This window comes from Anguilla rostrata, chromosome 10 (genome assembly GCF_018555375.3).
Source record: "Anguilla rostrata isolate EN2019 chromosome 10, ASM1855537v3, whole genome shotgun sequence".
NCBI lineage: Eukaryota > Metazoa > Chordata > Actinopteri > Anguilliformes > Anguillidae > Anguilla > Anguilla rostrata.
Window position 1 is genome coordinate 35,684,822 of NC_057942.1, and position 14,047 is coordinate 35,698,868.

The following is a 14,047-nucleotide window of genomic DNA, read 5'->3' on the forward strand; positions in this document are numbered from 1 at the left end:
TGAGAGAAATGAATGCTCCACAAGAGGGCATGAACTCATCACATTCTGAGTCACCCATCGTTTACCACAACCGGGGAACATAAAACGACCACTACAAGGAATTTAGGAGGTCTGCTCTTGCATTGAGAACATAGTGGTTTGCCTTTCCAGGAATACAACCAAGATGCATGACTGGACAGGTGGTGGGCATTTCACTCCACACGTGAGCTGAATCACGGTTTATGCAGGTACAGTATGTTTATTCAGAGAACACACATTAGTTACCTACAGTCAATTAGCCTACGTCACACTCGTGGATTCGTATTCATAAAGCATTCAAAAACTTCAAAACTGTCAGATGCATGATTTAAAATGCACTACGTGGCCAGAAGTATGTGGACGCCTGACATCGAACATCTCTTCTAAAATTATGGGCATTAGTATGAAGTTGGTCCACCCTTTGCTGCTATAACAACCTCCACTCTTTTGGGAAGGCTTTGTACTAGATGTTGGAGCATTGCTGCTGGGATTTGCTTCCATTCAGCCAGAAGAGCATTAGATGTTGGATGTTGTTGAGGTGAGGGCTCTGTGCATTGTTCTCGACAAAGCCATTTTTATATGGAACTCGCTGTGTGCCCAGGAGCATATATGATTAAAGTAAAAATTTCTATGTGGTTCTTTACACTTTTGTCTTGACCAAACATGCTATTATTATTTGGTCCAACAGATGGCAATATAGAGGTTCATTAAATGACTGAAAATCTGTACTTCTACATTACATTACATTGCAGGCATTTGGCAGACGCTCTTATCCAGAGCGACGTACAACAAAGTGTATAACCATAACCAGGAACAAGTATGTCGAGAACCCTAGAGAGAAGTACCGGTCCAAGTGCAGGGAACAACCGCATAGTTCAACTTGGACCCTGAAGGTTAAACTGATTAACACTAACACAAACGAGAACAGCAACAATGCAGTCTATGCAAAAATACAAGCAGTAGTTAAGACAGGTGCATTAACTAAGTCACCTACGAAACAGCTACCTAGTTACAACCCTAAGCTTACAGGGAGGTAAAATTTGGATCTTGTGCAATCTGGATCAGAATTATCCTTTCTGAAAATGTCCAACTTAATCCTGGATTGAAAAAAGGGGGATTTCATTATCTGGACAATTGTGATCCAGATTAAAGGTTTTGAAATACTGGTCCAAGGTGAAACTCCCAAGTACAATATCAAAAGCTCCTGTTTGAGTTGAATTTCCCTCCTTTCCCAGCTTTGTTGACTCATAGTCACTTCTTTAAAATGCGCAATAACAGACCACTGCTTTCTTCAGTGTTTATTTATTTATGGTTAAAAATTCCCTCTGGTAGATCACTTTCGAACCCTTCTCTGAGTCTTTATCTCTGAATGTTGTCAGTTTTGGCTTGGTGGTTATATGTAGTGATTATCATCATCATACGCTTCTTTATGTAACCTTCAGGAATCTCATAATGGAGATGTCTCCTATCGGCAGGTCAGTATCAAGGTCAAATTCTCTCATGGCCTGTATATCTGTGGGATCTTTTCCCCTGGAACGGTCTAGATTTTCAGCCCACAGTACTGCCATGCGTTATCTGAAGACGGAATCTCCCTTTTGAGTAAACGGGCCTTGCCCACCTCCGTCTATTAGCATCACATGACGCCGCATTTAGAGAAGTATGTGGCCAGGGAGCCCATTTCCAGCATAAACGCTTTGATGATAGCTTATCAGCGTGGCATGTTTGGCACGGGGGATTCGAATGCATATAGAGAAGACACGAGCGTAGTCAGGTCATTCTGTCAGACCTGCATTCCGCCTGCCCTCATTAGCCCTCACCCCCGATCTCGAGGGTCAACCCGGCCTCGTGACTGCAGAAAGACCGTTTTACGCATTCGCTGGTACTCGTGTTGGGGCTGCCATAAGGAAGGACAGGGGCTGAAAAAAAGTTAAAGGGGAGTGCATGGCAGTGGAATTCTGTGCCCTTTTCTGGCCTATAGTATGCGGGCAGGTCAGATGTAAACGTCCCTGATAAGAACAGCACGTCGAGAATGTGAGATGAGCAGTTGCGCGAATTCACGTGGAATAATGAAGTCATGCCAGCTGCAAAGTACACCCACATTAAAACCCCGTGTTATGTCACTGGCTCACTGCATAAGGCCTTAAAGGGATGCTTGCCACTCTGAGGATTTTTGATATTGCTGTTTTACAGCATGTTTTTTATTGGCCCAGACAGTTTTTGGCCCAAACAGTTTTCTATGTGATGAAGGACATTTCTGTTGCCCTGTCTTCTTTACAAATGGCAGATATGGGTCACTTGGGGAGCTGAACAACACACAGGGTCACATTTGAAGACGTTAAAAATGCATAATTTTTCTTACAAAAGGCTTTATTCAAATTACAAATGGGAAAATGCTCATTAAAAGGCAGGCATCAGTTTGAACCAAAGGAGTTACATAACATAATGAGCTCACACATTCCAAGCATACAGATTCATTACAATTTCTCAAGTCACATGTATGTACATTATATACTCAACATTGAAAAATACTCAGTTTCTGTACTGTTGATCAGTGCCAATTGCACTTTTCCCCCTAATCTGTGCCACTCATTATGCAGAACGAAGGCAAGACATGGTGGAAAAAAAAGAATGCTTTTACAGTGTCAGTGTCTTAAAGAAGTAATATTGAAACATGGTGCGCATGAGCTGTCCTCCTGAGTTCACTGTTCACTCGGCATTGTTCAAAATTTTCACTTCTGTTAAGTCATTTGCACTTTGCTCTGAAGCCCCCTCGTACGTGCAGTTCTCCAGATCGCCCGCCTCAGAGTTCTCCTCGCTGTCCTGCGAATCTTGGCCCTCGTGCTCCATTTTGACAAACTCGATTTTCGAGGCTTCTTCCTGCTCCTTTGCACTCAGCTGAACCTCTTTCTCCGTCAGCTGTTTTTCCTTCTCTGCCTTTTTCAAGTTCCAGAAATAGCGGAGGTTCTTCTCCGGGTACGTCACCTTCGCAAGGGGCAATTTGAATATGGTTTTAGTTTCCGTGGTGATCAGCAAGAAGGTCAGCGCTGAGAGGCAGAAGGGCCAGGTACACGCTGGCAATCCAAACTGAAAATGGATGATTAAGAGAGGTGATGAAAGCCTGATCTTCAGCCTGACACTCAAAAAAGTCACATGTTCTTAATGCTAAATTTTTTCTTTTTTTTTTCTTTTCCAAAGACAAGGACAAACATTAATTGTCAGTTGGTCACAAGGGGGTGGAGACATATTGTTGATTCTCCCTTCTGTGAGCGTCATTTGCACCCCTGGATTAAAATACTTACTGTAGACATCACATTGGCGATGGCAGAACCCAGGTATGCACAAAAAAAGGCTGGAGAGAAAATAAAATGGGCATTTATTCAATTTCTGGTGGTCAGTACGAAAGATATAACCACAAACTGTTTCATCCCATTCTGCAGATTAGGATTAGAATACTAAACATCCAAAACAGTGGCAAATTTATAATTTAACCCTTTTAAGAGTAGGCTTTTTTTTATTTATTTAAAAAAAAATGTTTTTCAAAGAAGGTTCTAATTCAGTGTTCTAGAACTCCATTGCTTTCAGTTACCAGTACTGATTGTGACATCATCTTCAGAATGTTTAGAACATTTCAAATCACATATTTCTGACCTTACACCTTAAAGGGTAAAAATAAAAGACCTACCACAAGCAATGGCCAGCAGATGGGTCTGCCACGTCAGAGCGTAGAACATGCCTCCAACGGCAATGCAGGCGAGGACACAGTTATAACCCCATAGACCGAAGTAGATGGCTTCAAAGGGCGCGGCCAGGGCAAGACCTGCACGCCGAAAGCAATAAAAGTTATTCTCAGAAATGCAAGCCGATGTTTCACAATTCCAGATGGTCTGGGTAGCAACATGTTTCAGATGCAGGTTGTTGCACATTTTCTTGTAAATCTTTAGCTGGTTGTAAATCCGAGTGTTTTTCAGCTACGTAGCTACATAAATAGCTACATAAAGCTACGTAACCGGAAAATAGTAAAATTTCATTATACACCCCCCCCCCTCAAACCAATGGGGTATCCTCACCAGAAACCATGCCAACTGCTGATCCAATGGTGGCGTGTGCGAAAGTGATTGGTGAAGAAATAAACAAGGAGATCATGAAGATCCCGCCCGTCCATGGATTGTCACATCCATAAACTTGTCCAATGCCCACGGGTACTGCGCGGAAAAGCTGCAAAAGAATGAGGGACAATTGCATGTAAACTCAGAACTCTGTCCAGCGCAGCCCTGTCCAAAAAGGGCACGGCATGCATGACTGCGTTTCAGTCATTAATAGTGGTTATAACATTTTCCACGGATGACTGCACATGGCCAAAAAAAGAAGAAAAAAAAAAATGTGGCACTACCAGCTTAATGGGATTCCTCAATACCACTGTCGGTCACATCTCTGCTCACTGAGCAGGGCCTTTTCTAGAAATTTCTGTCACATGCACCCATACCCATTAGGGGTGCAGCGATCATGAATTCTTATTACCAGTTCCAGTCGTCAGTTTTTTAAAGCCAAATCAGCTCATTACGATAGCCGATTTTGAAAGTTTTTTTTCATTTTAAATTTTTTTTAAGCAACAGGTAACAAAGAAAACATAAGACTTTTTTATTTGCTCTATGTTACCAATACATTCAGATAACTGTATTATTATTATTATTATACACCGTATTATTACTATATTGTTGTCCTAGCCACACAGTGAAGGACCTCTGATTCAGTGTGGCTGAATCTTCTCAACTGATCGGTGAACCCCTAACACCCACACTGAGCTCTCACGTACCTTGGCTACATCCACTTCAGACCAGGTGATATTAGGAAGGGAGGATCTGGGTTGAATGAGGACTTGTGGGAAATAATGATTGTAGTGGCCAGTAGCCACCATATGCAAGCAGACCAGGATGTTGAAGGGCAAGGTAAAAACGGGCAGGTCCCACCTGCTGTTAATCGAAGCCAAGGCACTGGAAACTATGGGGCTGCAAGCAAAAAGAGAGAGAGAGTTTTTTTTCCCCCTTCTAAAGACACTCAGAATAATACAATGAACACTCCATTTGAGAATTTTACAATCAATTTTGTCAACAAGTTCAACACGTTAAACACATACTGCATTGATTCTTCCTGAACCTCAATTCAGGCCACAACATGCTGATCAGAAGTACAATGCGCCGTGTATCTCTGGATCATTACGGTTTCACTGCCTGATGTTGGAGTACAGTATCATACAAGTCTCATCAAGCCGTAAAACTGTAGTGATTTTTCCTGAACATGAGATTGCATTTATGGCTTCATCTACAATTCGGGCAACAATATGCTCATCAAAAGTACGATGCGCTGTTTGATCGTGGGCCATCATAAAAGGACACTGTTGAGGCGTGTCCTTCTGTGCCTCCCATTTTATGGGGTAGCCAGAGGTATTTTGACGGGCGTGGCCAGTGCTTGTTTAGAGTGATGGTATATGGTACATTTGTGTGTTTGAAACATAGCCAGCTAGTTACAGTAGATAGCTACATTTTCCTAAATTAGCCAACTAATGTCATAGAAGCTGCTATTGGAGAAATTACTTGGAGAACTGATATCATTGCATATTGTGCTGGTACTTCACTGTGTCACATAATATTAATTGTTCATGTGTAAAGCAATACAAACTTTTTATGGGCTTACCATGCCATTGACATGAAAATGTTTGGAAGCAGAAGCCACCAATACCAGTCGCCCTTGGCTGAGAACACAGCCATAAGAAGACCGACCAGGATTCCATTGTAGCCATACAGACCAGCAGCGATGGCACCCCTTTTATGAAACATTACCAAAACAGAATACATGCAATTTGAATTACATGTCATATTCTAGTACACTTACTGTAAACAGCAGGGGCCTGTATCACGAAAGATTACCGAGGTAGCTGGAGAACTGCACCGACTAAAACTCAGAACCATTCCCAAATCTGGAATATGGTCAGATGCAAAAAGAGCTGTTCTGGGTTTTACTCAGTGCAGTTATCCAGCCAACTCGGTAATCCTGCTTCGTGATATTGGCCCCAGGTTTTCTAAAAACAAAACATTTTGGAAACATTCAGAAAAATAGAATTTGGTATGTAAATTCATCAACACAATAAATTATTAATACAAAAAAAAAAAAAATTGAAATGTTAAATATGATAGCAGTTTTAAATATAAACAAAATAATAATAATAATAATAATAATAATATATAATAATAATATATTATAATAATAATAATAATGCAGTATTATATGTTCGAGCCAGTTTTTTTTTTTTTTTTGATCATCTAGCTGGACCAAATTGTTCCAGGAAAGAACTAAATTGATGTAGAGTGCATTAGGGTAGAAGTTGGTTACCTGTTTTGCCTCAGAATTAGGGCAGAGATGGTGGCAAACAGGGTGCCCACAAAGCCATTTAGTGCCCACCATCGGTTCTGGAGGATCAGTCCCCCGAAGATGATGAGCCCGCTGAGGGGATTGTTGACGAACATCACCTGGGCAGCTCCGCGGAGCACCCAATCCAGAATCTGGATCAGGATAAACTGTCCTTGAAGTGTACAAGAAAAGAAAGGAATTAAATTCCCATATTAATGAGGAAAACGTTCAGAATATACTTTGTACTTTTTTACTACGTTATACTTTTTTATCTGTGGTCACGTGCAGTGACCACTAACTTAATATCCTTATCAAAAAGTCGCAGGAACCATGTGAGTGTATGAAAGGATGTTTAACTGAATGTTTGGAGAAACAGTGGGGTGACACGCTGCCTTCCATGTGCAGGTAAAATAAAACTGCTCATACTATTGAATCGAGAATTAATAGCTGTGGTCACAATTCAAAACATTTTTTGTGAGTAATGTTACATTTACCTGAGAATGGCCACAGATAATCTTTTTATGTTTTTCTGTTGCCTACACAACATCTAATAATTTTGTTGTCATTACAACTACCATTTCCCCATTCCTGACTTTTCCCCAAATAGGCATGTGACTTGAATTTTTCTTTAAAAAAAAAGATCTGTTAAGGAAAGGGGAAAGAAGGGGGAAGGATAACGGAAATCAAACCAATATAACAATCAGGGAGTGACGTCCATTTTATTCCATTTAAAAGGATATCACAATGAAGATTTACACATTTAACCTTTCCAATTCCCAAAGCATACACATATAAAAGTAGCCATGTCCTCAGTATTGAATTTATAGATGACTTGATCTAACCTTTCATCCATTGCCCAAAGACCTCCATGTCTCCTGAGAAGTATGACACCCATCTGAAGAGCTTCTTGGTCTTCTCTAGCCCACATGACCCTTCAGGCTGTTGGTGTTCATTCTGCTGCACTGACTGTTTATTTGTGTCTGTAGCACTCTCTGCAACAGGGCTTTCCATCAGTGTTTGCAGTTCCTGAAAGGTATTTATGCATTAGAAATGGAACCATTTTCTAACAGAACTATTTGCCATATAACTCAGCTAAAGGAAATAAGGGAAGAACCTAAGGGAAATTAAATAGCTGATCAGACTGATTAAAATCCTTGGATTTGAGTTTGGTACAAAAACGCAACGTACAAAAGTTTGCAACGCGTCGGCCTGGCGTTGTCATTTGCGTACTAGCATAGAGTATGTTTCCGGCCTGAAACAGTTCGGGAATGACCTTGCACGACCAAGTTGGGTTCTTCTTTCAACCACTGCATGACTCTTGTCACTAAAGACTAAGGACAATAAATTATTCTAAATGTAAGCAAAATGGAACCGATTCATTTTAAAGAATCAAACTTCCCAACGCTACTGAGGAGGAGTCGAGTGACCATAAACGAGTTGCACGTGGTGCCTCATGCTAATTGGTGGGAGCCCACAAGGGTCAGTTGCAGTCCAATAAACCTTCCCAAAGACATCGCTGTAGTGCCTGAGGGGGCAGGCCCAAAGGGTTAGAAAGGTGCCTAACCCGAGGCAGGGGGGAGAGGGTCTCCTGGAAGCAGTCAAACCAGTTCCATCTGGTTATCACAGCACATATACTTCAAACAGCTACTGCTGTTTAAAGGAGATAGACAAGTGACTTAAGTAGAAATGTGGTTGGTAACTTGGTAATTTGATTGTAGCCTAACAGGTGCTTTCTACAGCTGTGAATGACCACCCTATGGCTCCTAGCTATTCCTAGGCAGCGTTACTCTGATCTCAAGGTACTGACACAATCTGAGCAGTACAAGGTGGAAATTATTCAAGTGCTGATAAATGTACCCCATCACTTAAAAACCATCCCAGTCAATTATGATTTATGTCTGTGTGTTTTTATTTTATTTATTTTTTTATCATGAAATATACGCTAAGAGATCAATGAACACCAAATTCAGTGAGTAGTAGCCTACAATTACAAGGGGACCGCAACGCGACTTCAAAAACAGCAGTATCTACCAACTCCTGTAGCCACTGACGTGGTGGTCAGCCTTTCACAGCACACAGGCAAAGAAGGTCCTAGGTTTGAAATCTCTTTGGGTGGAGTTTCCCTGTATGTTGTTTCCTCTCACATGTCCAAGTATGTAGGCTAATTGGAGACTCTAAATTGCATGAGTGAATGGTGTGTGCCCTGCGATAGGTTGGTGGGCTGTCCAGGGTGTATTCCTGCCTCCCACCCAATGCATGCTGGGATAGGACCCTGACCAGAATAAGCATGTATAGATAATGGACGGATGGAAAACACGCACATTGTGGGAGGCTAAAGCGATGCCAGATGATCTCGTCTGACAATATGTGGTAACTCCAAATAAAAGAACCACATGAAACAGGTGAACTGGGTGGAGAGGGGCAGAGTTAAGGTAATGAAATTTAAATCACATGGAGCAGCAGCATTTTAGTGATAACTAGGTTCTGGTTTTTCTTTTCTGTTTTAGATTATGGTGTGGGGGAAAAAAATCTGAAAAATCTGAACTCCTATTTTCAAATGTTTAAAATGAATCAGACGTGCTAGGGAGCACCACTGCTTTGTGCTGTAGCAAACACCACAGTCAATTCATGATCTTTAGCCACACTTCAGTGCTTTAAACATGATACAATATCTAGATGCTGCTTCAATTGATTCAAATGTTTTAATTTTAAGATATTAAATAGACTCACAACACTGGAAGAAATATTAGCTCGCACTGCCATCACATCGGCTAGCAGCACACCGGTTTCAGCACAGCGCATGCAATCTATCGATAAGCATTGCTAGAAACTCTGGAAACTGCATTGTAAACATTCAAGTCATTTATTTAGTAGTGCCTAATTGGATACTACACAAATATACTACGCAACTTGACATTGCATTTGTACAAACATGTTCTCGTGTTCAGCTGATTAATTAACCAGTTGCTGAATGGAAGACGTTGAACTTGTTCGAACCACGTGACACAATTTCTCAACAAGACGAAATTAGCAAGAATACGAGTGTTGAGCAAAATAGTTTTTGCGGCAGAATTATAAATGTGCGATTTGAAATCACTTTTAAGACAATTATTGCAAATGTGAAGGTTTACTAAATTAATGCATATGATTAAATTATCTTCAAAATTATGTGTTAATTAATAATAATAATAATAATAATAATAATAATAATAATAATAATAAAACCGACAAAATAGTCGCAATTACCTCTGCAAGATGCGAATCAGGCATAAATGTGTCCAGAAAACTGAGGTCTGCATGAATATTTGGAGGTATGAACATCATTTCCACAAACTCAAGGGTTTATGTAATGTTGCACACTACCCCGCCTCCTCAGCTGTCTGCAAAAAAAAAAAAAATGATACAAGTGATAAAGGCTTATACACACGCAACATTAACCCCAAAACACCACCTAGCACGAGTGCAGCGCTTTTTAGGGACAACTTGTAATGCTTTTTTGCATACTCCCTAGACTGGTTTTCATCGAGTTCTGCAGGTCGGTTCAGACTCACTCACGGAAATATTGCCATCGCAGTGCACACAAGTCAGCATATTACCGAGCAGTGTAGTATAAAGCCTAGGTGCAGTATATGACCTACAGTATCTGGACACCCCTTGGTGTGGGTCTGTTTTTCATGATTTGGGCTAGGCCCATTTGTTCCAGTGAAGGCAAATCACAGTGCGCAATACAATCACATTCTGGATGCTTCTGTGCTTCCCCAACAGTTATTTGAGTATGGCAATTCCCCGGGCGGACGAAAACAACGGTCTTTGTTTTTTTCAGAAGTAGCCGTTCATTATAATGTTTGCTTTATTTATGTGGAGTGATTAGTCGCGGGAGCCAATTACTAATCATGGAATACTGGAATTAAAGTTTAGTTTTCCTTTCAAGTGCGCGAGGCTAGTTCTGTTGCAGCGTCTGTTGTATTTCACTGTCTCTGGTACACACACCTCAGTTTAGAAAGAGTTGTGTTTTTTGCCACTTCATGTCAACCATATGGGAATTATGAGCAGAGCTCAAAAGTAGGCTCATAATTAGGTTGCTAAACACGTTAAGGTTATTTCATTAAGAATTCAGTTTATTAACCCAATGCAGTTTTGGTTACTTATCTGCGTAGTCTGAGTTGCTAATTCTATACCAGATGACCAAATGGTTAGTTTTTGTGCCATTTGTTCATACTTGAACCAGTTAGCGACGTATAGAGACCCCCAGAAAGCACTCTCAAGCTATATCTCCTCTACAATCAGGAGATCGATACCAGTCACTTTACGCACAAAGCAGCGGAAGCGATGCGCCCTACACCTAGCCATCGGTGGGTTGCCAGACGGTGTTTCATCGCGCTCGTCCGGGTAACAGTTTGTGCTGGGACAAATCTTTCACTTGGGGTTAAGTAGGGATATGTTAATGTTCACATTCTTATGCGCGCACGATGTAAATCAATATATTCCCCCTCCATCCCTCCCCCCATTTAGTTGTCCTACAATGCAGCCGAGACAGTACCACATGACTGGATAAACAGGACTTTAGATACAGTAGGTGTACATTTTTACAGTAAGACTCAGATATATTTAGATGGTATATTTTTGTAAGACACTGAACATCCTGTTTTTAATCAAATGTTCCTCCCAAATTTTGTTTGTACCAGATTCATGTTGTTATTGTCAAAAAAAAAAAAAAAAAAATCCAGATATAATTCATTATTCAGCAGGCCTGTTTGTGGTTTGGAGGGACGCCTCACTGGTCAGAATAACATCAGGGTACAGGAGGAGTGAACAGCTTAGCCAATAAAATAAGTTTATATCACAAGGAAGGTGCCCAGAACCCCGATTAAAAGTAACCAGACCGTATAAAATCCATTGCCAATTGAAAAAAGATATACATGAAAGAATGTAAAAGTGATCTGCAATTCTTTCCTTACCTTTACATTTTCAGGAGAACTACTAGGCTTCGGGGTTCTAATGCTTGCTTTGTAATTGCTTTCGCCTCCAATGATTTTTTCCCCCTCAGAATATCCGTTTTAGTTTCCAAGGAAACCTCTTTAAACAGATGTTTTGTCAGCTCCCTGTCTGGCCAACCACCTTGTATAATATGAAATGGTTTAATTTCCAAGGACCATCTTTGGAGGAAATAGCTAATCCAGCAACAATTGGCCACAGTAGAGGAGGATGTGCAAACATTTGTGTGTGTTGAAAACATCAATATAACTGCAATGCTGACAGAAGAATGCAGACAATGTTCTCATGTTATGTCGGCTGGCTTCAAGTCAACTTCAAGTTGTTTTAATGTACAGCACTGCACATTGGGAACAGTCTCTTCTTAAGGTGAGAACAGACTACTGCATGCGATTTGGCACAATTAGAGAGCTGCATAATCTGTCTCTAGTTGTACATCTGGGTTGTTGTCACAGACATCCAGCCCTTTTTTTCAGAAGGCAGGTGCCCTCTGTGCTAAAGGAAAGGCATACATTGGCATGGTGCATGTGTGACTGCACCTCGGGTCATCTTACAGCAGCTCAACCAGAACTTGTTGCCATGGCTTGGCCTCCAAAAAAAGATTTTCTTTGAGAAAAATGATGGGGCGTTTCCAAGCCTGCTATTTAAAAAAATGTAATGTTTTTAATTCTAAAATGTCTCCAACGAACTTGTCACTTAGCAGAGGTGATGATTATATGAAATTACAGCTTTTAAAAGTCACCTCGACCTTAAACTGTCATGGTCAAGCATGTTGTTTGACTTGGATTTCTAGTTAGTTTCCAGAGTAATGGGCCATGTTGTTTAATGTTTTGGTATAAGTTTTTATTAGATCATCCATAATCAGGCCAGTCATATCTGTGAAAAATGCATTTAGCAAGGATTCTGAAGTTTTTGTTCTAAAAATTCTAAAGAATTTGTTTTCATATTCCGAGATTCATTATTCACTGAAAGTGCAACACAGAGCTAACTGAACTATTGTGTTATACATTTATGAATGACATACTGCAGTACTTTCTGGTCAAGATGCTATTTGCTCAAGGTAAAAAGTAATATTTATTTGTATTATATATATTTTTTTTATTATATACCAAAAGATGATATCTAAAGGGACGATTGGGCATTTAAATTAAAGGGACTATTGGGCATTTAAATTATAACTGACTCCCGTATATTGCTGTCTAATTGTATTCAGAATTATACAACAATGGGGAATAGGGTTGTTGCCATTTCTGAATAAAGTAATAAAACAATACATGTATGTTTTCTAATGTAGTTCTTCAGAGAAACTGATGAAAATTGAGTTTTTAAAACTGACCAACAGGGGTCAGAAGAGTACCATTGTAGGATTGAATGATGAAAATTCAACAGGGATTGATTTATTATTTTCGGATGATACATTTTAATTATTTGTTTTATTCTTCTGCAATTTTAAAAATTTATTTATTTATTTTTTACCAATTATGGCAGTTGGGTGGGTTCAGGTCTAAACTGAGGGTTGATTATATAGGCCTCCAAACACAAATTCATGCAGAACATTGATTTCAAAGTCCTCCGTCCAAACATTGACCATTCAAACCCTGAGCACGCCCTCATCTCCTCAAACTTCTACAGTTTATGTAACAGCATTATTAACTGTCTACTAGCAAAGTAATCTAATGTCTGTATCAACTAAGACTAATCATAGCTATGGTGCACATTTAGTTTGAGAGGACCAAATAGAATGCACCAAGTGAAACCATTAAATAGTGACCTCTTCTAATTGGGGTCAACCTAACACTCCTCCACCTTAAGATGCAGCAATAAAGGCATTCGTGCTCCCTCTTGTGGATGCCTGAACATACTGCAATCTCGTGACCCAACAAAATGTCTTCGAGATCGTTCTCTTTTCTTCCTATTTGAACATTTCCTAGCCATCTCTTGCATAATGTCAATTCACACTGCCTCGTCCTTGATGTGCTGTATATCCATATCACAATCTGAATACAAAATGTCACTCACATTGAATTATTTGATTTATTTAAACAAAATATAAAATAGTCAAAAGCAGCGCATAGTGGATAGTTGATATTCTTATTGTAAAATGTTAATTTTCTTCAATTTAACACAGGTGATCTGTATATAGAGGCATCCTTGTGTGTTTTGAAATTAAAGCCAATGCTGAAACTTTTTTCTTCCCCTTCTCATGAGCTTCCTTGTGTTAAGTCTTCTCTGAGAGTCTTCTTTTCCTTTTACACCCAGACAACAACAGGGTGATGGCCTTCTCCACCTTTTACACCCAGACAACAACTGAGTGATGGCCTTCTCCACCTTTTACACCCAGACAATAACTGAGTGATGGCCTTCTCCACCTTTTACACCCAGACAACAACTGAGTGATGGCCTTCTCCACCTTTTACACCCAGACAACAACTGAGTTATGGCCTTCTCCACCTTTTACACCAGCAACAACTGAGTGATGGCCTTCTCCACCTTTAACCCAGACAACAACTGAGTTATGGCCTTCTCCACCTTTTACACCCAGACAACAACTGAGTGATGGCCTTCTCCACCTTTTACACCCAGACAACAACTGAGTTATGGCCTTCTCCACCTTTTACACCCAGACAACAAC

At 40.3% G+C, this 14,047-nt stretch overlaps 1 protein-coding gene across 1 annotated transcript; it reads right to left on the reverse strand.

The window, feature by feature from the left end:
* Positions 1-2,367: 2,367 nt before the first annotated feature.
* slc14a2 (solute carrier family 14 member 2) lies at positions 2,368-9,797 on the reverse strand. The gene is made up of 9 exons (XM_064296755.1): positions 9,670-9,797; positions 7,266-7,449; positions 6,406-6,595; positions 5,710-5,838; positions 4,832-5,024; positions 4,086-4,233; positions 3,701-3,835; positions 3,318-3,367; positions 2,368-3,102 (listed from the first exon to the last, which is right to left on the reverse strand). The coding sequence occupies exons 1-9, from the start codon at positions 9,745-9,747 to the stop codon at positions 2,725-2,727; spliced, it is 1,485 nt and encodes a 494-aa protein (XP_064152825.1). The 5' UTR covers positions 9,748-9,797; the 3' UTR covers positions 2,368-2,724.
* Positions 9,798-14,047: the final 4,250 nt, after the last annotated feature.